We start from the raw sequence: 26,071 nt of genomic DNA on the forward strand, positions 1-26,071 counted from the left end.
TCAGCTTTCAGCCATGCTTCATCACAGCTTTCTACACACAGCCTGAGAAGTCACCCCAGCTCTCCCTTTGCAAGAATTAGGTAGTTAATGAATGTAGTCTTGTTGGAGGCATTGGTCTGTGGTGTCATGCTAAAAGCAAACATCAGCAGTAGTCTTTCTTTGCCATCAAGTTTCCTTCATCTTTCATGGGAAGGGACATCAAGAACAAAAAAATGCTCCAAAGGATCCAGCTATCTTAATGGCTTACAAAGTTTGCTTCTTCTGAAATGACTGCTGTAAAAATGCGCAGTCTTACACTTTCAGGAAGAGCAAGCTAGCAAATAAAGTGAGTGAGCACCAGTGTAGCTCTGAAAACTCTTTTTCCCATAACCATGTGGTTTTGAAGATGCAAGTGATTCAGCATCTAAGTATTCCGTATTGTGGCAGGAATCAATATGTGGTATACAGGGTGCATATTTCACACTAAACTGATTTTCTGCTGAACTCCATGGGGAAAGGGTATTGAGGGATGTAATGATTAAACCAAATATGAACTCATGTTAAAATTGGTCAGAGAAATGTTTCTAATAATGGGTACAGAGAAAAATTAATTTCCTATTCTTTTTCTTTCCAGGCAGTTGACTTTAGTGGAAATTATTATATATCCAGCATAGTTTTTATTCTTCGAGAAATGATTGTGTTGCATTACAGTATTTTTTCTTTATCATGTAGATAACCTAGCTGTTTTTTGTTTGGTTTTCTTTCTTTTTCTTCCAGGCCTTCTGCCTTATCTAGTAGCCCGACATACTCAGAGCTTCCATTCCTTAGAATTTCCCCACATCGAAACCCGGCCGCAGCATCGGAGTCTCCCTTCAGCACCCCTCACCCATATATTAATCCCTATATGGACTACATCAGGTCCCTGCACAGCAGCCCGTCCCTCTCCATGATCTCAGCAGCTCGTGGACTCAGCCCAACAGACGGTGGGTTAAGACAGGCTTCCTGTTTTCTGTCATTGCAGCAACTTAAGTTATATTAATCTTGTCAGCATTTTCCCCCCTTCTTCAAAGTAGCTTCAGCAGGTTTGTCAGACATATTCATTATGTCATAAATGTTTCAATACTTCATCAGCCGATCACGGCTCATTTGTACAACTCAGATGTTGAAACTTGAGGGAAGAGCCCTGCCTCATTCAAAATTTAAACTGGAAGGGTGTTGCATATGTCTTGTGGTATCTTTTTTTTGTGGAACTGACCCATGGTGTGATTCTGATTTCCCAAGAAATCCATTGTATCTGCACTGGATCAAGTCAGATTCTTTGTGAGTCTACATCAGTGTATAGCCATGGAGTTCTTCAAGTGCAAAAGGCTTGTTGATTAAAATAGTGATTTTCAATCATGTAAAGTGTACATTGACTTGTTACATTTAGTTAATAGTTCTTTTAAAGATACATGGAATTATTTCAGTTTACCCTAGCCAATGATACAGACAAATGAAGTGATGCTGATGTAGAAGAAGTTGCTCATGATCAGGACGAGCCCCTTTAATGGTGGGCAGTATTCTTGAAATATTGATGCTTTAGGTCTTGATGTGACTATGACTATTAACTTCCAGGTTATTTGGGTTGAAGTAGCTCCTACAATGACTCTAGTCATTACTCTGGCACATTTCCTGTTTATTTAAATAGGAATTTTTCAAAAATGGGGAATGAATAGAGTTGCAAAAAGATTTAGTCTTGTTAGCAGTAGATTTTTTCAATAATCAAGTAAGCAGTTTGACATCTCAAACTTGTAGCGGCTGCTGAAGAGAGCTAGAATTTATCACACTGAAACAAATATGTAGTGAAGATAATAAACTATTATTTTTGACTCTGAGAAATATCTTCCCAGTGTATGCAGAAACTTACCAGAGTTAAACTGCTTTTAGCTGAATATGAAAAATGAGCGGTGCACCCAATCGAAATGGATAACTAATTAATCCTCGCTTATAAGAACATATACCTTTACAGTTAATCCATTAGTTATGGGCACATATTCTTATGAGAATAAATTTTAATGACCTATTGTCAGTCAGGGTACATGGCATGCACATAGGTCTTTCCTAGCAGCACTTTGGATGTTGTATGAATCCTTGCTAATTTTACTCTATTTAGCCAAAGTATTTTAAACAGTGTTTTGAAAGAAAAATTTGAATGCTCATAAATATATGTTTTGATTCAGGGAGCTTTGGCACTTTTTATATAACATGATAGAGATATAATGTAATGGCATAAATTGGGAGAAGTCTTGCAATGTATATTTGATCTCTTCACAAAAAGCTAATGAGCAGAACACTTAACTGTCTTCCTTTCAGTGATCTTCAGATCACATTCCTGTAGAATTTAATTTATACTTAAGCTATGCTTCCCTTAAACATACAAAGAAAGGGAAGGAAACCACATATCACACAATCATATGACATTAAGCTATGTATGTTCTTTGTCTCAGGTGCACAACATTGAATTCACTTATATAGATGTAGGCACATAGTGCCCTCTGAGATACACTGGGGTGTCTGACCCATCACCCAGCTGACACTACAGGAAGACAGAGATCTCCTGGATGTTCTTTACTGTATTTAGCAAGGCAGTGGTGATCTCTCTGAAACTCTAGTATGTTTCAAGGTAGAATATAGTTTCAGTTTCCCAAATATAGACACTTGGATATTACCAGGTGTGTCTGGAGCTCTGTCTTAACTACAAAGGTTCTAAGTTTCATCTGTCTGTAACATAAGTGTTTAGTGTCAGTTCAAGTCTGTGAAATGCCTTGCCTAAACGCCAGCTGCTACCCTAGAAAGGCAGTTTTCTCCTCTTAAGGCCTCTCTGATACCTGCCATCCTCATGTAGGTATGTAAGATAACCATGGGCTTTCAGATGGCACGAGACACACAAATGTGAACAACACAGCTGAGCATGCTCTGGCTTAACGATCATCCCCTGAGCTTTGATCACTGACTGTATACACAACCCTAGCCTTTCATAAGTACAAGCTAAACTTACTAGCTTAAGCTTCTTTCTTTGAGTTTTAAACAAATACACATTACTTCATGTTTCCTTTAGCTTCCCAACTCAGTTTTGGTCAGTAACTGCAGCTCAGGTGTTGTGCAGCACCTCGTGAAAATACAGTAACTTGATTGAGGCACTGAAGATACTTCAGTAAAACAACATGCTTATTGAAAAGCTGTTAAATTTGTTCTCTGGAATCCATAGTTTGTTCTGTGATCAGTCAGGTGTACAAGGAAATGCTTTTTTCAGGTGTAGGTTCCTGGGATCAGGTAGTCATAAGTCATGGCTTGGCCACTACTAGAATGCAGATAATGCAGATAATGCACTAATAACATAGTGGGCACCATGGCTCAAGTCAGGTAGTATTTGAACTATGAAAACCTGGAAGTTGTTGTTCTTCTGAAAGCTGCAGCAAGATTTCTTTTTCTACCCTAATTGCTTCAGGCCAGTTGGATAATTAGGTCAGTGTATTATTGGGCTCAGTCTGTCAACTTGCAGATCTAGGGATGGCCAGGAGCCAAAACAATCTGGAAAATAACGAAGAGTGGTTTCATGTTCACTACAACTCTTTCCAGTTGCAATTAATGACTACTACAGCAGCAGTAATGGTAGAGCTTCTTCTGTCTTGTCACTTCACCTTACCCAGCAAAACTAGTGGGCTGGGGGTGGCCAAAAAATCCTCTAATGCAGAGGTTTCAGGGCAGGAGTTTGCAGTGAGTTGGTGTGTGTAGAGTAGAGTGCCCACAGTGAAGAAGCAGATAACTCCACTTGTAAAAAAAGCAGGGGCAAAGCTGAAGCTCTCCAGGAATAAACAGAAAAATCAGAGCTGCATGCCTTCCCTTTTACCCTTCATTTACCCTTCATGCGATACATCATTTAATAGGCTAATTTTTTATGTTTGAAGAAGGTAGTAAGAAATTATCTTTAAAGAGCACCGGAGTATTTGTCAGCATATGGAACATTTAGTAATGCAATTATGTGCTCACTACGTTTTATGCAGCAGTTAATTTTAAAGTTTGCAGCCAGTGTTATTGTTAGTTAACCCAGACACTTATGTCAGAAAGCTCAGGAAGTATTTTAAGTGTGTCTGGAAAGATACGATGGGTGCCTACTACTGTAAAACTTCTAAAATCAGTGACTAGGTGTAAGTTACTCCTCTTATTAAATTAGGTCTGAATATTTTTCTTGCCATTTTGCAGAAAGTGGTGGTAGCTGAAATTGGTTATATTTAATTGAGAGATTAAGTTGTAATTTGGAAAAAATACCAGCAACCTGTAATTTATCTCAGCTCATTTCTTATGCCATTCCTGTTCCCATTTGATGTACCTTTTTTTTTCTGAACCTTTCCTGAAATAGGTTATTTTAAAAGCACATTTTTCCACTTTCTTTAGCAAAAGTAAAGACAGATACATGATACATTGTTGGAGTCTGTTGATGAATAATCTTTTCTCCAGTCTCTAGTGCCATGTTTGCCTCCTTTTAATGTAAATGTTGATTCTAATGCTTCAAAGATTTACATTTAGGATCCATTCTCTAATGTAAACATAAATTATCCCTTTCAGTACTACTGTGCAAATAACAAAATTCAGGTTAAGTTGTTAATTCAAAGAATTTCACCTTAAAATTGTTTCCATTCAAGATTCAGTTGATGGGATCAAAGAAAAATCTCATTAAATAATTTGAAAGAATATAAAAATAATCTGTTGAAATATTTTAGGCAAACTTACATAACATCTTCTGGTGAGCAGAGTATAAGGAAATTTTAGCTGGTTTGCAAGTGGGAAAAGTAGAGATCAGAGAGGAAGTCCGCTCACCTCAGGTCACATAGCAAGTCAGAATCAGGATCAAGGAGATGGATTCCAGCTTACTTTATGAGTACTTCACATACAAGCCCGTGAAATCACCCTCTATTTACTGTAGCATCTGAAGCCTGCTGAGATGAGATGATATTAAAATTATGTCTATTTTTGTGTTTGCCTGGAGTTGTACATTAGTTGATGGCATGCTTGAAAACTGCAGGAGAACAAAAAGCTTGCATGTTGTTTTTACAGGAGAAAAAGGCTAATGTAAGTTCTTATCAGAAGACTGCATCAGTCATAATCACACTGATGGGATGCAGAGTCTATCTGGACTGTGGTTTTTGACTCTGCAGACATATTCAGCTGTGAAGTGTAATTGTATATGAACTTTGAAGGATGGGATGGCCACATTCATTGAATGCAGTCAGTCCTGCCAAATACCTGCTGCCCCTATGGTGTTCATGGACAACTGGTATTTGTCCTGGATATATTCATTGTCCTTGTTTACTCCTAAACTTATAGACCACTTGCCACTGTGAGTGAAAATCTTCTGGTCTTCTAAGCAGAGACTCCAAAAATTCAAATGCTTATGGAAGTTCAGCCACGTTGTTACCTTAGAGACAGAGTCCTTTGGGCCAGGGATGAGGTAAATGGGAATAAAGCTCTTGGAAGGTTTTGCTGAATTTTTATGTCACTAAATAAATCATACTAGTTTCCATTGCTGTCAGCCTGTCACTTTTTGAGTCACTTAATAATAAATATAAAAATATGAGATCACCGTGTTCATTAATATTTTATGTCTTGCTGTTTTTTTGAATGGTGTCTTTGCAGTATCATTGGTTGAAATATATTGACTGGTGGTGGCATACTGCAGACCTTGCATTACTTAAAAAAATAAACAAGCTGTTTTAATAGTCAGAGAAACCAGCAATGTGATAAAACTTCCCTTTTTGTTTATCTTACGTCATTAATGGTACTTTTTATGTTGTGTTTTCAGCTCCACATGCTGGCGTCAGTCCAGCTGAATATTATCATCAGATGGCTTTGTTGGCAGGCCAGCGCAGCCCATACACGGACATCATTCCTTCAGCTGCCACTGCAGGAGCTGGTGCTCTTCATATGGAATATCTTCATGCCATGGATAGTAAGTGACATTTTCTAGAAATACAGACAGTCCTACAAAGGGAGCCATGTGAGTTGCTCCTGGTCTGTCCCAAAAGGCCTCCATGAAGATAGAGAATTAGGAGGCAACAGCCTCCAAAGCATTGATTTCCAAATGTACAAGAGTTATGCCAAGTATGAAAGTAAACTTTGAAAGTAAATAGGGAGACAAAGAGAACTGCTGCTGAAACAGGTTATAAATTTTATTTTCAGCAGGGCTTTGAGTGCTTTTGAGAATGTCCTTTCCTATTCACAACCAGTGACTCAGTTTCATCATTAAGGTATTTCCCTGATGAGCTTTCTGTTCTTAAAAAGTTTACATCTGGTTTGCCATTAGGAGAGCGTGCTTCCCCTCCTTTTTAGACAGTGGTAGCCATGCTTACACTTTTTGTATCATGGATCAGCAGATTTGAGACCACATTTAAGTGAAGCTGTTTGCTGAGTTCTCAAGGATCCTGACATTTTTTCCGTAATATAAAAAGCCTTCTTTCCCCACTTAACCATCTTTCAGACTTCTAATATGTCTCTCTCTGGAGAGGAATGAAAAGAGAGCACCCCATTCCAAACTGCTCACTTTTGCTGCTCTTGATTAGCCAGAAGGGATGATGCAGAGCACTCACCTCTGGTCATAAGATGCTTACATGCTTTTGGGTATGTATGCAGTTCCTTCCAACAGGGAAATAAATGGTGGTAACAAGACAAGGTGGTGACTGTTGACTCTTGCTTGGTAGTACAGAGCAATACAATAGCAAGAAACACCCTTGTTGTGCCACAGCATTTAAAAATCTTTGTTACCATGCAGTTTCTTCTTCTCTGCTGCTGGCTGCATGCCATAGCTTCTGATCTCAAGGACTATGGGAGTTGGGAGTTTCAAATCTGGAACACGTGGGAATATAGATAGCTAGCTACCCTTACAGAACACATGCCTAGGAGTGTGAAGTATTTGACTGAACAATAGTTTTTACAAGAATCAGGCAAGATGGCAGAGTTGTGTAACTGGGCAGGAAGCTATTTCCATTGTTACCTTGATAGTGAAGGATTTTTAAGGTGCCAGTCTCACTGCAATGGTAGCATAGATAGTGATTTTACAGGGGTTTTATTTTGTGACACAACTTGAACCCACTTCAGAAGCATAATAAGCCCGGACTATTAGTCTGGGCTTAAAGTAGAAATTACTGTGCAGGCTTCAGTGCATGAAAGTTTAGGAATATGATACTTCCTGGTTGGGATTTTGAGAAGAAGAGGGAAAGTCGAGGTACACTGCTAATGCATTTGAATCTTATTAATAGTATCTTCCAGAATGGAAACTCTGTTATGCATGGTTCAGGTAACATAAATCTGTTTGTATGTTCCCATTGCAAGGACAAAGTCCCATAGAAGGATGGAGTAGTTTGGGTTGAAAGAGCTCTTTAAAAGTCACCCAGTCCAACTGCCTCTTCAGTGAGCAGGGATATTTTATACTTTCAATGGTTTTTGTTCCTTCTGGGAGAGAAGTTATAAATGCATGTAGGTAGCAGTACCAATCTGTATATTTGGATGCAGACTGGATTGAATGGGTCCATTTAGTCCATAGGAAGATAGATACGCATATCCAGTTGGTTGCCAGAAAACAAAGGAGGTCCAGAAGACAGTGCAGTACTTATACAAATAATGACATTTACCCAAAGAACCTTCATGTGTTAGTAGAGGTTGTATATGGTGTAATCTACATAGATTTATGGCTGTTACATCCTAAGAATGTTACCATTTCTTACTTAATGGAAAATATTTTTACTTTTGCCCATAACTTCAGTTCATTTACAAAAGATACCTAAACACTCTAGGGGTATTTGCTGTCACCAGCTTCAGCTATGGTATATTTGAAATGCACTCTTTAATTTGTTCCATGTTTGTTTTTAAAAATCAAGATCATACATTTGAGATTCATTATAGCAGCGACTTTTCAATTAGGGATTTTTCCAGAGTTGAAGACAAAAAATGTGTAACACTATTATGCAAATGGGTTATTTTAAAACAGTAAATAGAGAATTAAAATAAGAGTGAATCCTAGTAAGGTCAGTCAGCTCACCTTCTGTATTTGATGAGAATGTGTTTAGTCAGGCAATAGCTGCTTTTATCTAAATAGAGTATGAATTTACCCTTTTACATTGTAAAAACTAATTAAAACTATCTTAACTTGCATGGGTATACAGTAAATTAATTGTAATTAAGTAGGAATCTGAATGTCCTATCATTCATCATACTAAAGAAAAGCTCTTTCTTCTTTGTCAGAATTTTAGATTAGAAACAAGAACAAAACAATTAGCAGGAAGCTGATATTAAGACTTCTTTTTTTAAAAAAAGAAACCAGCAAAACAACACCAAAAAACCAACACAAAAAAACCCAATAAGAAGGCCCTTGTTTGCATTTAATAACAAAGGATAATGATCAATGCAACACAATGCCACTTGTTTGGATCTTTCTTCTCAAGGTTTTATATGGTGATCCTAAAAGTGGTCTTTTGCTCTATCTTGTCAATGGAAACCAAAGGGAGATCGGTGGCTTCCCTCATTATCTGCTATCAAATTCTGAGCAAGTTGACTCAACTCACTCAAAGGCAGCTGCTCATTTATTCCACACAACAACCAAATACATACAAGCAAGACATTGTTCTTTTGTGAAGCAAGTCTGTCTCCTAATTGTGTGTTTATATAGCACCTCGCACAGTAATTTGGCATTTCTGCCCTTTCTGGTAGTACAAATAATAATTCCAACATTAGCGTGCACTAAGCACAAAAACATGTTACATACAGTTTGGGGCCTTTTGTTTTGCTCTGTGGTGCTTAAAAAATATTTTCAAATTGGGGATGGAAGGAGTGGAAGAAGAATTAATCAGAAAGTTAAATCTCACTTTAAGTTCAGTTGACTTCCTGAAGCCTTGAACTTCATTGTCCATGAAATATCTCATATATTATGGGAAAATAAGGACAAGATTGTGTATGCTTGGTTGTAATTTTTTCCTCATCCAATCCTGTGTGGCATGCAAAGTGAACCAGAATTTTAGTTAGCTGCTATAAAGCTTTTCTGTAGTTTTGGTGACCAGAATCCCTGACCAAGTCTTCCTGTCTTTTTGCTTGATCTGAAATGGTCAGATGTGCTACCTCTAGGTAAAAAATCAATGTAACTAGGAGGGAAGTATATGGGTAAGCATACTGTATGCCAAAACTCTCTTTTAAGCACTTAAATGAATCCAAAAATCACAGCCTTTAGGATCTGATACCTGCATTTTTCTCTTGGGAAATATGTTTTCCTTTGCTTTTAAATGGTGATCAGTGGAAGGCAAGCATGTTCCCTGAGGTTTCTTGATTCACCCTGAGAGTATTAATGTCCTCACTCTAATTAACTTTTGCCTGTACTCACTCAGAATGGGAGGTTTTTTGAAGGTATTCAGCATTCACTGACCCCTTTTTGACATTAGAGACACTGTCAGCACTCTTATTGATGTAGTGAATTTGACCATCCTGAGGAGTTAAGCCAATGTGAGAAGCTTTGGACTGGACTTGATTTCTGATTTTCAGGCATACGTGGAGTACGAGGGTGGTTCAGTAGCAAAGACATTCCTTTTGCTGTCATGCTGATGACAGATTTACCATTTTGAAAACTAAGACAAAATTTATGACAAACTTTATTGGAGTGAAAACAAAGTTTTCACACCTGTGAGCAGAAACCAGAAGGAAAACAAAGAAATAAAGCTTAGATGTAAAATAAAATCAAACTTCCTATATTCACATCCTTTAACAAAAACTAGTGCCTCAGACAGGTTCAAAGAAGTTTGATTTAAAGGGATGGAATAAATGATATATGTCTGAAGATTGCCTTATAAATGATTAAGCGATGCTAAAAACTTCAACTCAAAAATCAAATTCATGGGCAAATTTGCTGGATGGCATATTCCATATTTGAAATTTATGATGGAGATAGATATCTGTTATTTTAGAATTGATCTGTACCCCAGGAATAAGATCTTTTCTTCTGACACCTGCTGAATTTTTTGTCAACTCACTCAAGTCTTTACTATCAGCGTCTGACTTTTTATTCCTATAGCCCCTTCTCCAAAATGGTGACATTCCTGAACAAGTTTTCAGTGTCACCTTCCATTAGCAGGCTTTGCCAAGCTGGTGTGATGTGTTTTTTTTCAGCATTTCCACAAAAGTAAGTTGATTTTTAGTGAATCAGTGTCACTGCATTTTTTTATTTTAAAGCACCTTCAACTAAGGAATGTAATGCTTTGTTGGAGAATACTGTGCGCAGATGAACATCTCAAATTGCTAAATAAATATTGTAGTGTTTGTTTTTAAAATAAATGCCTGGGCAAGGCTGAAAAGTGTTGTTTAGTATTCATAGGTACTGACAAATTGTGACCTATTCCTTTTTATAACATACTAAGACTGATGTTATGCCAGGTGAATGGTTTAACAAACATCCTGCAGCATAATGAGTGGTCAGCTCATGCTTAAGATTTTTTAGGCATGTGACACCTAATTAAACCAGGAGATCTGGAAAAGAAAAAAAAAAAACACAAAAAAACCCCCAAACTAAAACAACCCAACAGTGATTCCATTTGTTTGCATTTTCAGTTTTGAAAGTTGTGGTCTCTCTTCAAGCAAATCACCCTCTCCTGTGATGAGACTCTGTATAGAGCTCTTATCCAGCCCCAGCTTCTTGGCTCCCCCTGTGAAGCTGACAAAGTGCTTTTTTGCAGGAGACTCTTGGCCCTTAGGAGGGTCTTCTCATCCTAGGTAGATGGAGAGAACTGCTGAATTCCCAGATCTAGGTGGAGCCTGGAGGAGAAGAGGAGACCTGAAACTGCTGCATGGTGTTTAAGTCCAGGCTCTGTCACTGCAGTTTTTGAGAATTTGTAGAGCATTGCTGGGAGTATAAGTGTCCCTCCAGTGTAATCTGTTGAGGGTGACTGTGCTTCTCCCTAAGATCTTAAGGACTTTCAACATTTGTTGGTAATGCCTGTTTAGTCCTTTCTGACATGCAGGTTGGAGCACCAACAAGTCCTCTTGGACAGTGGTGGCACAGAAAACAAGGAGTGTCTGATGGCAGAGACAGAAAAACACAGCTGTTGTCTTCTACTGCCCAGTCTAGCTTCAAAAAGGAGATGTGCAGGTGCTAGCATTCTAAACTGCCCCACTTTTTTCATCAAACCCATGCACCCCCCTCTAGTTATCATCACTAACCATCGTCCACATTTAGCAGGCTTGTATTTCTCAAATAAGTGGCAATTCCGTTTTAGTTACATAGATTCAAAACTGGACTTCAGATCCATAGGAAGTAATTTTTCAAAGTATTTATCCTGGAAATGACATTTGAAACTGTTCATAGATGGCCATCAGTAGCACATGGTGACTCTAAGTTGTAAACAGAGAAATAAAACTGGATCTTGCATTTCCAGAGTTGCTTGTCCTGTCTGAGCATCTCTGGCTACCTTCTTGCTGGCATGCTGAGGTCAGTGTCCATTATTTTGAGGAAAAAAGAGTATCCTTAATTACAGTCACAAAGTGTTGCTGTCATATGTAGCACACCACTAGGATGGCTGGTAGGGACATGGTATTGTGGAGAAGTGCTTGGGTAAAATCTCGTTTTGCTGGTCAGCCAGTGTCTAGCAGGTCTTCCTTGTCTCCTTTGCTTGCTGTTTAACCAGTACTTAGCCATCCCTATTTAAACCATGATAACAGAGTTTATTGACCTCTAAAGCACTTGAATTGAATCCTCAACTGAGGCAAATTATGTTACCACTATTGACTTCAGAGGTATTGTTCTCATTCACACTGGCTGAAGAGTTAGCAGAGAAGAGTTGTAGATGGGAGATTTATGTGCCAAGTAGTACAGTTTTTACCATGACATATAGCTTGTATTTTCTTGTTAAATAGGTTGCAGTTTATTAAAGCTGCTAATCATTGTTGGGTTTTATTTTAGTACATAAAAGATCTCTGCTTCTGAAAGGCACAAAACATAGCAATAACAAAATACCAAGCAGGCACAATACAGCAGCAAACTCATAAGAAGGAGATTAAAAAGATTACTTAAAATAAAGCGTAGTAGCTTTTAGGAAGAAGTCAACTTAAGCTATGCCTAAGTTTTACATGATGAATTAAGAGCCTGAATATTCATTGAAAAACTGAAGCTCTATGGGCTAAGGCCTATTGCAGAGACAGAGCATAAAGGGAAAAAAACTCCGTATTTGCTAGATAACAAAGAGAATTGCCACTCACGGTGGCTAGCTGTGGCAGATCTACACATAGATTAAGAGAAGGACTGTAGATGGAGATCTGATCACACAGTCACAGTGGGAATAAAATGGCAGCTTTTAACACCAGATGAAGATCTTGGATAGCATGCACAGAAAGAAGGGCAACCCACTAATGTGTGCAAGGAAAACATAATGGCAAGGTCTGATCCAGGTCTGTCCTTGGGGTAAGTCTAATTGGAGTCAGTTGGGCTCTTCTGGTTAATGTTAGGCATGTAAACTTATATAGCCTGCTGAAGAATGGTCCTGGACACCAAGACATGAGCCAGAACTATGAAGGCAGACCTATAATGGAGGCTTGTGGCCAGCTGTGAATTATTAGCAAGTTAGAGAGAGTGTCAGGAGCCTCTGGGAGAAGTAGCTGTAAAGTAGGGATAAAACCCAAGACTTGCATGACCCTGGCTGCTGGATCATTAAGACTCAGTCCTTTACTTCCATTTAAATGTATTAAAACAGTAGAAGTGGCAAAGGAAATAGTTTGCTGTGCGGTGTGGAAGGTAATTCTCTCCTTCTGGGTTTGTACTGAGATAGAAGCTACTTAAATAGAGGGAAGACATTTAAGGTGATACATCTTCTGTCAGGACTGCATAACTTGAGATTACATGGTAAAAAAATTACTTGGATTACATGATAAAATAGGCCAGAAGATGCATAGATTTTCAGAACAACGCAGACCAATTAGAAAAGTAATATGTATTTATTTAAATGATATCTGTGTGGTTGCCTGCTGTTTGCTACTCCAAAAAGCTTAATCTCTAGTTCTAAAAAAAATTGGAATCATTGGCCCCTGTACACCTGAGCACAAGAAGATCATGGCATCCTGTACAAATGCGAATACAGGCTACTGTTTCTCAGTCTAATGCTATTAATGTCATTTAGACTTCTGCTGATAGAGCTGGCTTTTATTGTATTTTTCAGCCGTGATTTTTAGTTTTGGATCAAGTATCGACCAGGCAGAACTATGGTCAGCAAAGGAAAATCTGTCTTTTCATTTCTGCACTGTATTTTACAAGTTTAGCTTTGGCTGTATGTGTTAAAGTGAAGCGGGTTTGGGTTTGCTGGTAGCCCAGATCTGAACCACTGTCTCATTGCTCATGGTTGAATTAATGATGTGAATGTCTACGAAGCCATCAGATTCATAAATCACCAGAAATGAGAGGGATAACTCATAAAAGTCTTTTCCTTTTGTTTAGCAATTTATCATTTTGCTTGCACATTAATAAACAGAGCTCCCCTGAGGTAAGCCACAGGAAGATAGATTTTTCTTCCTAATTTTCCTCAATTGTAGCCAGTAGATCACAAGTGGAGAGAGTGGGCTTGTCACAGCATGTTGGTGTCTTGCAACTCCCTCTACCCATCTATGATAACAAATAAATGCGATTAAGTACCCTAATGGATAATTATTTGTGTTTACATAACAGGCGCCAGGTTTCCGAGCCCAAGATTGTCAGCTAGACCAAGTCGAAAGCGTACCTTGTCCATATCCCCCTTATCTGATCACAGCTTTGACCTTCAGACCATGATACGGACATCTCCAAATTCCTTGGTCACAATTCTCAATAATTCTCGTAGCAGTTCCTCAGCCAGTGGTTCTTATGGCCACTTATCTGCAAGTGCAATAAGGTAAGAAGAGCATTTTCTACCTGTTTTGCTTATTCGCACTTATGAACAAACACACAAATATGAATTTATACTCAGATCCTTAGCTGGGTTTTTTTGTGAATGTGTGTTTTTTGCAGTTTCTGTAATCTGTGTTCACCAGAGCTTCAAGTACTTTTCTTGCTTAGAAGGGTAACCACAAGGGACCTTTTGGCATATTTTCTAGTGCAGATAATACTGACCAGCAACAGTGTGTGAATGTGAGCTCAGGAATCTGTTTTCAGAGAAGAAACTGTAGGATAAATTTGTGACTTTTAGGTTACTTGGGTTCTTCTGGCCATTAGGTATAATGGACAGTGAGCTGTTCCTACACTGCAGTTACCAGAGAGTAAAACAGAGACGTGGCACTGTTCAATTAAAATGTTTGGCTACAACTTCTTGGTATTTGTCTCCCATGTTTTGTTTTGTTTATTTCATGGTTTAGATTGTATATAGATTTTCTGTGGCTAAATTATCTATTTTTTTGTACCAAGGAAGTACTGTTATCATCCAGTGTCACCAGAAATGCTATGATTTACACTTGGCTGCTTTATGTATCTGTGCAAGAAAACAGCCAAAAATGGTTGTTCTGGAGGTATAAGAGCAGAGTATTGAGGGAAGAAGTGTGCAGATGTTTTACAGGAAAGGGAAGCAAACAGGGTATAAGGCAAGGGAAGAAAAGCAAGGGTGTCAAAAATGAAGCAGAAGAAAATTAAGAGAAGCAGCAGACAAAATGGAGATGCAGCTGACAAAATTCTTGTATTTTTAACATTGCTGTGTGTTAGGTGAGAACAGCTCCTTCAGTATTCCAAAAAACAATTGCACACCTCAGAATGGTTTTGCGTTTCTGGCACTCAGAGTGCTGCTGGTCCCTGGCTTAAAAGCAGCTTCCACCTTCACTTTTCAATGAGACAAAGGGGCAATGGAGCAAGTCCCCAGAGCAGTTTCTTGAGATTTAAAAGGCCCATTTTTGGCAAAGCTCAAACATGGCTCTCCAGCAAAAACTACTCACTTAGAGTTTCAAAAATGGGCTGTGGGGATTTGCACTTAGGTAAAAAACAGGGCATGCAAGTGGTGTGTTAGAAACCATGAGCCTGCCAAACATTCAAAGTGACAACACTGTAAATATTTGGTACTAATGTAAGTGCTGTTGGGTTTTTTTAAGCACTTTTTAAAAATAGTCATGCTTCATAGCTCTGAGGTGCTTGAATAGCTGTATAGTATTCCACAGGTATGATATCATACCTCTGTAATACAGTTCTGCAGTCTGTGTAGCCATAGTCCCAATTATGAATCTCTATAATGTGAAATGTGATTTATTTCAGCAGCTGGCAGCAGTTTTGGACTACATCTGTTAAATACATGTCCTATGTAGTAGTGTACTATCCCCACTGTTAAGATGGGATGGCACTTAAGTTACTAACCTTCTTTTCTGTTGCTTGTAACTTTGGTAAAGCAGATAGTGCAAGAAAGTTGGCATAGTCTCTACAGTGGAGTTAGTCTTTCCCCCCCGTTTGCTCTTTCCATTCTTGTCTGCGGAAAGGAGGAAATGGAGTTTGCTCTTTTTCCAGTTTTGCAATTCACCTCTGTTGATGCCTTTTAACTTCTCCCATGTGCACCTATCTGTAAAACAATTACACCAAAAAAAACCAGTGACATAAGGTATTAAACCCAAGCCACAGTTCTTTGCTTTAATAAATTCTGAGGCTAATTGGCAACAAGATTACCTGTAGAACTTAATTCATTGCAACTCACTATCTTTTAAGTAATGCATTCAGTCCAAGAACTGATGTACTGAATCAAACTGTAGGTTCGTCCCATTTGAACTCTAGGTTCATCCCCTGACTGCAGCAGTGATCAAACTGAAGAAAAAACTTCTCCTAATGTAAAATAGAAGCTTCTGGAAACTTGCAAGTAGATCTCATAGGAGTTGTTGCAAGAAAATGGTTAACAAGTCATCAGGCCACCAGATGGAATTCAACACAGGAAGGATTTGTATTTTAGGCAACTTCAGTAACATTAACTATAGTTAATTATAGTTAACATTAGACACTTGGAAGCTTTTATCATGGCAGATACCTATCTAATGCTGAGTGTTTCCAAAAAGCATCAGCAAAGTTACTTATTTATTAGAAGGAAATTAGGGAAGAAGAGACTTTTCTGTACAAACTAAAATACCTCTTGCTACCTTCTTTACTGAGAAGATCAAACTTGTCAGGGGTGTTACCTAGATGCCATAGAAATCATCTTTGCTATTCTTGAGAATAGCAAACATTCAGCCAAGTAATAAGCCCTTCAGAGGTTTCTATTAGCCTGTGTTAAATACACTGAGTATTCATCGTGTTCCAGACCAGGGCCCACAGAGAGGAAGGAGGACCTTTCCGTGCAGCTGTAGCTCTGGTTAATCTGGTACATCCTCAGGAAGCTTGTGGAGGCTTAGCTGTCTTCCTATGTGTAACAGCTTTCACTGAACTTGAAAAAGAAAGCTGTCTTCAGAGGAGTCAGACCAGGAACTGTCCAGGTTAAGCAAGCTGGGACAAAATGCTTTTGATGTAACTCAGCAAAGCTTGTGAAGGGTCTACAGCACAAGTCTTACAAGGAATGGCTTAGGGAACTGGGGTTGTTTAGCTTGGAGAAAAGGAGAGACTGCAGGTAGACCATATTGCTTTGTACAACTACCTGACAGAAGGTTGTAGCCAGGTTGGTATTGGTCCCTTCTCCTAAGTAACAAGCAGTAGGGTAAGAAGAAAGGGCCTCAAGTTATGCCAGGGAAGGTTTCAATTGGATATTAGGAAAGATTTCGTCACTGAAAGGGTTGTCAAGCACTGGAACAGTCTGCCCAGGGAAGTGGATAAGTCACCATCTCTAGAGGTATCTAAAAGATGTGTAGTTGTGGCACTTAGGGACATGGTTTAGTGGTGGACTTGTTAGTCTTAGCTTTGTGGTTGGACTCAATGATCTCAAAGGTCTTTCCCAACCTAAATGATTCTATGATTCTAAAGAATTTTTTTAGAAGAGAGAAAAAGCTGCAAAAGAAATCATGCAGAAATTGGTCATTCAGGAGAATGAAGGTACTGCCCCCTTGTGATGGTGCTCTGATACCATCTTTAATTTCAGGGTTGCACAGGGTTTTTTCACAGAGCTGCTATCTGTTTCAGTGCACAGTTTGACTGACCATCCTCTCAATCAGCCACAGGACCCTGCCTTCAGCCACAAGACCCTACCTTGTCTGTTCCAGGCAGCTGTAAAACCTCTCATCTGTTTGTTTGCTACTTGGATGGAGGACCCTGCTATTGCAACACAATCCCTGCCTGATGCTGGGTAAACTCAGCTAGTCAGAAGTGACCACCAGACTCAATACAGTTTCTCTTCTGGAGACCCAGCCCAACACTCTTAGTTCTTCTGAGGACCCAAAATGCTCACAGCCATGGCTTGTAGCTACCAACTGTTGTTTTGGACATTTTGTGTGCCATGCCCTATTAACCAATGTGAAATTAGGCAACCACAATAAGTGGCACTTTTTACCTTAGTCTTTCCTTAATTCACATACATGTGCAACACAAGAGTCCTTCCCCTTCACCTCAGAGGGAAAATGGAAGCATTAATGTTATGTGAAACACAGCAGAGAAGCTCAGGAGGGTATCAGTAATTATGTATTCACCAGAGGATTAAATACAATGGAAGGAATGCCTATAGGCAATACTCTGGGCAGGGAGAAGAGAAATATGATTCTCTCACTGGAGACCATTGTGCATCTTGTGCACTGGATGCGGTACGAATCCTGCAGGGGAGGAAAGGGGTGTGTAATCATATAATTAAAGGCTGACAAGCAAGCACATAAGGCTGCGGGCAGGTTTAGTTCTGGCACGTTCAATTTTGCAGGCTTAATATTCTCTTCCCCTATTTCTGCAGAGGTGCTACTTGTATTAAAAAGGTGTCTCCAGGATCTAACTGGTCTTTGCATTGGCTAAGAAAAAGTACTGAAGATTAAAAAAAATCACGTCCCACGTTTCACACAGCTTTTCAGCATGTAACCCGCTATAGGAGAGCACTGTGGGATGTTGAGGATGAAATAAAAATAAAGGAGCCACGTTTTGAGCTGTGTTTTTTATGGAGCCAAGTGCAGAAGAGCTCTGGTCCATGACGTGTACTCCTGCAGTTTGAATAATAAATAATAATAGTTTTGCACAATCAATATGGGGCTTGACTTGACGGGTGCTTTGTCATCGTCTGTTGTCAGCATAATTCTGTATCTTGACTATAGGCTGAATACTTGAAAAGAAGATGTTGCTCCTGCTGACAGCTAATAGTGGATCTCCTTTAGCACACCAGGTAGAGCCTCGACTTTGTGCATTTGAAAACACCTGGTTTAGGTCTCAGCTGTGAGAGATTATGCAGAGGGGAGGTATATGAAATAGCATCAGATGAGGATAATCCTTCATTTGACATTTACTCATTTGGTTACCTGCCTCAGTTCTGCAGCGCAGCACCCCTGCTATTAATCTTTTGTCAGGATGTACTTAATGTTAGATCTGCTACCTGTGACAATTATTAGACTTTGCACTTCGCTTGCACTTCTTCCTGAGAGGCAGCATGGCCTAGAGTGAGTACAGAGGGGGTAATCACTTGCCATGATATTTAGAGTAGTGATTCAAAACGTTTACAAAAGATTAGCTGTTCTTTAGTAAACACAGGAGGTTGAGAGTTAATGTTCTATAGCATCTGAAATTCAGAACCTCTTTATTTTTCTAGTTCTTTTGAAGCCCTACAATACCCTATTTACAAAATCTGTTTTCCGAAAATAAGCCAAAGCAGGAGTAGTTCCACCTACTGCAAGAGGCTTTCTTTGGTCTAGGTAGATGTAACTGCAAATACACCTTAGCCATCTCGGTATGTGTTAAAATTCAGTTTTATGGGAGCCCTTTGGGATATCCTTCAAGGTTTGAAAGAAACTGAGAAAGCACCACACCACTTTCCACCTCCCCCCTCCCCACAGGTTTTGCCTTTTCTTCCCTAATTTCATCAGAACAGGAAGAAACAATTAACATAGTGTAGTTAATCACAACCAGATCCTAGTTGTTCTGGCTCACATCACTGCTCTGGGCTGAACTGAAGCTGACCATTGGGGAGTGGTGATGAGGACACTTTCACAAAGAGTGCTGGAAAAATATATCCAGGTTTGTAGGGTGATCTTATACAGTGATGGATTAATACCCACAAGGAAAACAAGATTGTTTCTTCAAGCAGGTATTAGATTCTCAATGATTTCCTCATAGCATGTAAGATCCTTGTACAGAGCATTAGTCAGTGCCCTCCTCTGAACTGCTTTACATCTAGAAACAGGTGATCATGTGTTAATTTCTTCAGTTTCCCTTGGCAAACACCTAGAGAAAAGCATAGAGAAAAATAAAATCAGAGTTGAGATTTACAAATGAAAATATAAAGTTATCATGGAGAAAAGTAAAAGTATCTCCAGCAGCAGAGACCCATGGTCTAGTTACCCACTGTATAAGGAAAAGTGAAAAGCATCCTCTTATCAAGTTTAACTTATCCAGTTTTTTAACTGAACAGAATGTATCATAAGACAGGGAGCGCTCATGTTCTCAATCTTTATTTTTCTTCAGTATTTTATATATTCTTATTATGTCTCTTCTTACCTTCTTTCTGAGGCAAATGGTTGCTTTCAGTCTGCTCTCTAGAAAGTCTCCCTCTACTAAATGCCATAGTGTTCCAGGAGAGGACCATCAATTCAAATGCACTGTGATCTTTTGCATTCTGTTTCCCATTCCATTTGTTTTAACATGTTTTTGCCTTAGCTTCATATTTATCAAATTTTCATTCCTCCATTGAATTCTGCAACAAGACAAGCAAGTGCTTCTCCTAAATTGGTGCAGCTTAGAACCTATGTATGAGTAGTTCAGACTCCCCTTTAGTATAGATATACAACTTACTATCATTATTGCTCATTCACCAAGCATACTTGGCTCTAGAGATAACCTCTTACTCTTTATCATGCTGTTCAAAATTATTTTGTCATATATGCAGATTTCATTTTTTTCCTTGCTTGACTCCATGCCCAGATTGCTGCCAGTTGTACTAAAATATAGAGAACCCCATCTGAGAATTTGTATGTCATTTACTAAAAAACAACTGTTTCATTCTTACCTTTGATTTCTTCTTTAGAATGTAAGTTTTAAGTTTGTAAGTTTGTATAATTAAATCTGTGTCAAAGGACACTATCAAAGTGTGCTTAATGAAATGAATCTTAAGAAGGACATCTTTAGGGTAAAGCAGGCAGAACACAATATATTCAGCAATGTTTTGCAAGAAGCTTTTGAAAGGATGTACCGGACAAAAAGCATATTAATTGTGTGAGCATTACATGTGTTCTACTGTTTTATCTCTAATTAATTGTACAGTATGTTGTAAATGAAGTTTTAGTTGCAGTTCAGACTGAGTCAAATTCAGACCAGGGGCAGCTCCACTGACACAGGTCCTGTTTAAGTAGACACAGTCACATATGTGCAGCATAGGGCTTTATTCTGTATGGTCTTGTACTGTGTATGGTTAACCTAAAAAAGGTAATGTAATTCTTTATCATGCCATGATAACATCCTTTTATAACCTCTTTCAAGAAGTATGAATGGCAGAGAAATGATACAAAGTGAATAAAAATTAAATTCCTCAGTATTACAGGAAGTTGCATCAAATTCAGGTTCTGTTGAATTGTAATTCTGCAGCTAGCCTCATATAGGAAGCTCCTGTAGATTATAGCATGGTGACATTCAGGGAGGTTGTTTTGGAGATCACCTCTGTCTTGCATTAGGAAGCGGTGGCTGTTTCTCATCACAAATACACACTAATGGCACCATTTCTGCCTTCAGAAAGTATACAGTGTAAGAAGTCAAACAACATAAAGAATGTAAACAGTCCAGGCACATTTTGTGTGCGCACTTACAGGTACAGATACACATATGTACAAGTGTGATTGTGTATATATGTGTGCCTGAGAATGTGTATGGCTCAGATCTTGTAATTGAGAAGTTAATTTGAAGCAACTTGCTCCAGACTGGCTCAATGTTAACTCAGAGAGTTATCAAGTGCACTGTTAATTCCTGAAAAGTTCTGGAGCTGAGAAGCGTTCTGGATTTGAACACTTTATTACTTCATTTGCAGACCCTAAAAGTAAGCATTAATTAGCACTTTCCATATAATTAATAACACCAGTTTTAGAAACCCAAAAATGTTAGCTGTGAATTTAATTCAAAATCATGTTTGCCATAAGTGTCATGAGCTTGCACAGAGGGAGCACAGATGAATTACACAAGGCACTGTTACTACAAAGTCCAGTTAGGACATGGAGGATTTCTGAACAGGAATATCCCAGTGAGAAGGACAAAGCTGTCAGAGCTGTCTGAGCACATAAGGTTAATCAGTGTGGCTCTGTTGCTCTCAGTGAAACTATTCCATTTTACTCCAGCGTATGGCAATGTATTCATGAAGAAAAATTTCACCTATCCTAGTAGATAAAACAGAATAGATAATATGGTAAGCTGAAGAGAAAGTACAAACCACAGACTTAAACTGATAATGGAAAAGTGAAAAAAGAGGCAATGCTGCATGTGTGTTAAATACAGTTGTAAAATGATGACTGTTAGCTGATAAAAACTGAAAAAGATAGTATAATATATGCTATACTTTATTAGATGCAGATATGTTTCCGTACAGATTCAGTTAGATGACTTGTCTCTCACTGATTTTTACTGAAACCTGTCATCATTACAAATGCAGAGGGATAGTTGCCAGTTTTGAAAAATTATTTCAAAGGATTTCAAGTCTCATGCCTAACTTTAAGATCATGCCACATGTCTGGTCACAGTTTGATATTGTGTTCCCCTGTACTTCAGTGACAAGCCCTAAAAGTAACTGATGACTTGTCTGCTTTGTCTGCTTGAAACTCAGTTTTGATAGTTAAAAAGTGGAAAGAAACAAACACAATTTAAAGCAAAACTCTTTTTTGTTATTACTAAAAATGTTACATAAATTGTTGGCATATTGCTCCAAACAAGTGCATTTTTAAAGTCTGTAATGCCATTTGTGTTTCATTTTGCATCTAAGATACTTGAAGCTGTAAGAATGTCACAAATCTGTTCAGGGCTGCAAGGTTGCTGAGTGCTTTGTCAGTCCTGTGACCTGAGCGGTTTGTCGACAGTCCCTCTCACAGGTTGTTTCCATCAGAAGGAGAAGTAGATGACAGAGTTGGAAACTGCTTGTTATTCACTCCTGTTTGTTTATAAAGGACATACATGAGTTCCCATTTCCACCAGCTCGAACAACAGGAGACACTTCTCTTACATGACATTCCTGGCTGCTTTTTCTCTTCTGGGTCCTGCGCAAGTAGAACTCACTGGCTTTCTCTCTTCTGCACTCTGTTGAGGTCAGATTACAAGGCTGTCCTGCTGATTGTCCACAGTTTTCCACATCTGACTGTGTGGTGTTCCTGGCTGCGTACTACACACATACATAGCTCCAACAAAATGTGGACATAAAATTCTGTGTACTAAGACAGCTTATGCAGACCCTCTCAGCACCCATGGCTGAACTCCCAGACACTCTGACATACATCTGACATTTCAGTCAGTGGCTTCTGCATGTCAGTTTAACACAGGATGAATGAAGCTATTTCTTGCATTGCTTCTTATAAAAAAAAAGAGCATCTGAACATAAAGCAGTATTTGATAATTGTTAACTTAATTGTGACTCATGTTATTATCTAATTCAGTTAAGATTGCAAAGTCTTTAGGACACAGATTTTAGAACAGCACTTAAAGACTTGCTGAAGTTAGTCAGTCCCTCTTCAGAAGTATTTAAGAGTTATTAGGGATGCTTTCCTGAACAGTAGATGGGTTAAAAGTTTTCCCCCTAACATTGTTCCCAAACAAAAAGTAAGGACTTTGACAACTCAAATAAAAAACTAAGGGTGAAATCCTGGCCTAGTGTGAGAAAAGGATAAAAACTCTATTTAATTCTGTAAGCCTAGGTATTCATCCAGTATTTATCAGTGGGTTTCTGCTCCCTGGTTTCTCAGTTTCACTTGCCCATAGGCTTCATGCAACTTTTCAGGAAGAGTAACAAAAAGTAGTGACATCTGTACCTACTTGAGCATGAGCAAGAGGAAGCCATGCTGGTATCCTAATATGTGATGATCAGCTTTATTGAACATGAACCTACAAATTAGCTTTCCCTGCATAACGTGAGGTCCTTTGGATCATTTGACCTGCCTAGTATCAATCATTAATGACAAGAACAAATGATGGAGCCTACAGAGTGATATGGGTGTGCCAAGGCTTCTCCACCACTTGGGAAGGGCTCAGGTGCACCTTCCTTATGGCGTAAGTGCTTGGACTGTGGGTGCACCACCGACAAAGCCCCCTCAGGCCAAAGGGACTGAAGCCTTCCACTGCATGGTGGTATGGATAGAGCCAGTGAGTCTCACTATGACACATATTCCTATTCTTAATGTTTTATTTCAAGAAAAATATTAGACAAGTGGGGGGTCTACAAGAAAGATGAGGGAAAATGATCAGAGTCTGCAAAATCATAGCAGTGAGTTAAAATAGACAACCTATTGTGTCCAGATTAAAGGTGAGAATACTAGAAAGGAGAGGACGGTATAGTAATAATTTAAAATATGCAAAAAATATAAAAAAGGATGAGACTACAAAGGGGAAGGTGTGTGATGAGTGCTAAGTAGAATAGCAAAGTGCTGCTCTTGAAATGCTGCAGGAAAGATTTTTAGATACACGGAAAAATTTTAAATATGGAAAACAGCATGGTTCTATATGAATAAATAAAGGTATCTCAAAGAAACAAAACTACAAAAAAGATATTTTGAACCATAAGAAAAGTCACACTGGGTCAAACTGGGTCAGATTAGAGGTGTTAGATACTGTCTAATCACACAGTCTGTCTCTGATGGTGCAAATAGTGGTTCAAAATGCACATGAATCCATCTGCTTTCTGACTTTCATTCTCTCTGTATTCTCCTAACATGAATAATTATTAGATTAGCAATACCAAAGGATACGCTCTTGCTTGTTCCTTTAGTTTCTTGCAGGACTTGTTTTCTTTAGACTTGTCTCATCCCGTATGAATGTGCTGGCTATGTCTGCCACCTGAGGCAGCTGTTGCTGAAGCCCACCAGTGATTTTTTTAATGTCCTTTATGTTGCTTTCATCAAATGCCCCCTAGTTTACATACTTGAAAAACTCTTCTTTTCTTGCAAAGGAGAACCAGAAAGTACTTGGTTGCTCTTGCAAGCCTTAGAGGCATCAGGTCTTGCAGAACTGCATGTACATTGTGGTACTAGGAAGGTATCTTCACAGTCTTTTTAAGCAGAGAAAACTACCTTGATATAATGAAACTGCACAGTATCACAAAGTAGGAATCTCATTATTTCTGTTTCAGCCTTTCTCTTTAGGCACATCATCTATGCAATGTATAGGAAAGAAGGAATTTTTCCTGACTTGAATTCACAGCTGTTTTGCGGTAAATTCCGCATCTGTGACCAGAAACTGGATGACCTTGTTAGTAGGACAGCCACAAAGTAGCCACAAAGTTTGGTTTTGATTATAACGTCTGTTTTTCTTCTTCTTGAAGTCTGTTCCTTAAAATTTGATGTGCTCATGTAATTATAATGTAGTTCACTGCCCTGCTTTACCTCCGGTGAAGGGAGTTTGAGACTTAACAGAGGAAAAGAGAAAGAGAGAGAGAGAGAGAGGCAGACTCACAGACAGACACAGAAGTCCACAGTATGGAACAATAAATGGTATCACTGATGGACTTTTCTGTCAGTATATATGAGTTAGTGAAAGAAATACAAATCAGACTCCCTCCAGTGGTGTAGATTTTCATTTCTCAATAGGTAGATAGAAGAAAAAGCTAGATAATTTACTTAAATTTCTGTAAATCCCAAGATTTTTTGAAAGCAACTGGTGTTTTGGAAAATGTGAATGATTGGCACAGGCATATTGCTTTCTTTTGTCATCCAGATCTTGGAAGTGTTGAGCACTCCTTGTCTGAAATGCAGCCTTTTTAGGATACCTTAAAAGAAACACGTTGCAAAATAAGGCCTTGGAAACCAATTACTGTTGGAAAAGCTAGTTGTTGGGTTTTGTAGTTCTGAACTCTCTAAATGATTCTATTGTTTACTGCATCTGGGCGCGAATTTTAGACAGCTACTGAGTGACACCAGTGTCATCATGGTGCACATTTCTAAAAAGATGTGGCAGAATTGGCTGGGCAAGGAGGCCAAGGGGTCAAGGGGATGGGAGGCCATCACACCCTTCCTGCTGATGCTGGCCTCCTGGCTAGAAAGCAGCACGAGCTTAGTAAGGCCATTAAAGGGCATATGGCTGCTGGTCAAGGCAGAGGAATCCTATGGGGTCTGATAGGACTCTGGGCTATGGGGATTCTTCATGCATCCTATATTCCAGTGAAAATTCACTGAAAAAAGTGAATTAAAACTTTGTGAAAGAGGGCAGGAATCCAGGTCTGCCCTTCCTAACAGAGCACTCCATGCCAGCAATGTTGCAAGCTTTGATTTCTTTGTCTTCTTTTTGGCCCACAACAACTTTATTGTTGAGCAGCCTGAATGGTTTCTGAAAGGCAGAGAAAGACCTGCCACCTTTTGTTCTCTTCAGATCCTTCTGATCTTTTCAGATCAGAAAAATCGTCCAGGCTGCCCTGTGACAGCATCTTGCATGCGAGTGACGTTAAACCCAGCCAGGTCATCGTGTCTTATGAAGAGCTCTCCAGAAACAGCTGGAGACAATTATTTGAAGGCAGCTATCTGAGCTATTAAAGAAATCACCCTGGTGTCTGAACCGTTGTCACCGTTTCTAAGTATTCTCCTTAACTGTGCTGGCTATTCCTCTGCTCCCTCATGGTGTCCTTTTCATTTCAGTCTGAGATGTTTGAAGTTTGGAGGCAGGAGGAATGAGTGAAGGTTGTCAAGCTCTGTAGGAAAATCCTTGTACCTCAGACTCAGCTCTTGATACTGAGCATGGGGCAAAAGAAAAATACTAGGGAAATAAGCATTCTTCCTTTCCTTAGCACATCTTAATGCACATCCAGCTGTGTGTTAATGTAACTTT

General features: G+C 39.0%; 1 protein-coding gene across 1 annotated transcript in view; it reads left to right on the forward strand.

Annotated features, from left to right (window-relative positions):
* Nucleotides 1–26,071, forward strand: part of GLI3 (GLI family zinc finger 3) — a 208,151-nt gene that overhangs the window by 138,766 nt on the left and 43,314 nt on the right. Inside the window, exons 5-7 of the mRNA XM_008498278.2 lie at nt 757–962; nt 5,819–5,965; nt 13,700–13,901. Of these exons, the coding sequence (XP_008496500.2) occupies nt 757–962; nt 5,819–5,965; nt 13,700–13,901 (555 nt within the window). The remainder of the gene's footprint in view (nt 1–756; nt 963–5,818; nt 5,966–13,699; nt 13,902–26,071) is intronic.

Source organism: Calypte anna, chromosome 2, assembly GCF_003957555.1.
Source record: "Calypte anna isolate BGI_N300 chromosome 2, bCalAnn1_v1.p, whole genome shotgun sequence".
NCBI classification, from domain to species: Eukaryota; Metazoa; Chordata; class Aves; order Apodiformes; family Trochilidae; genus Calypte; species Calypte anna.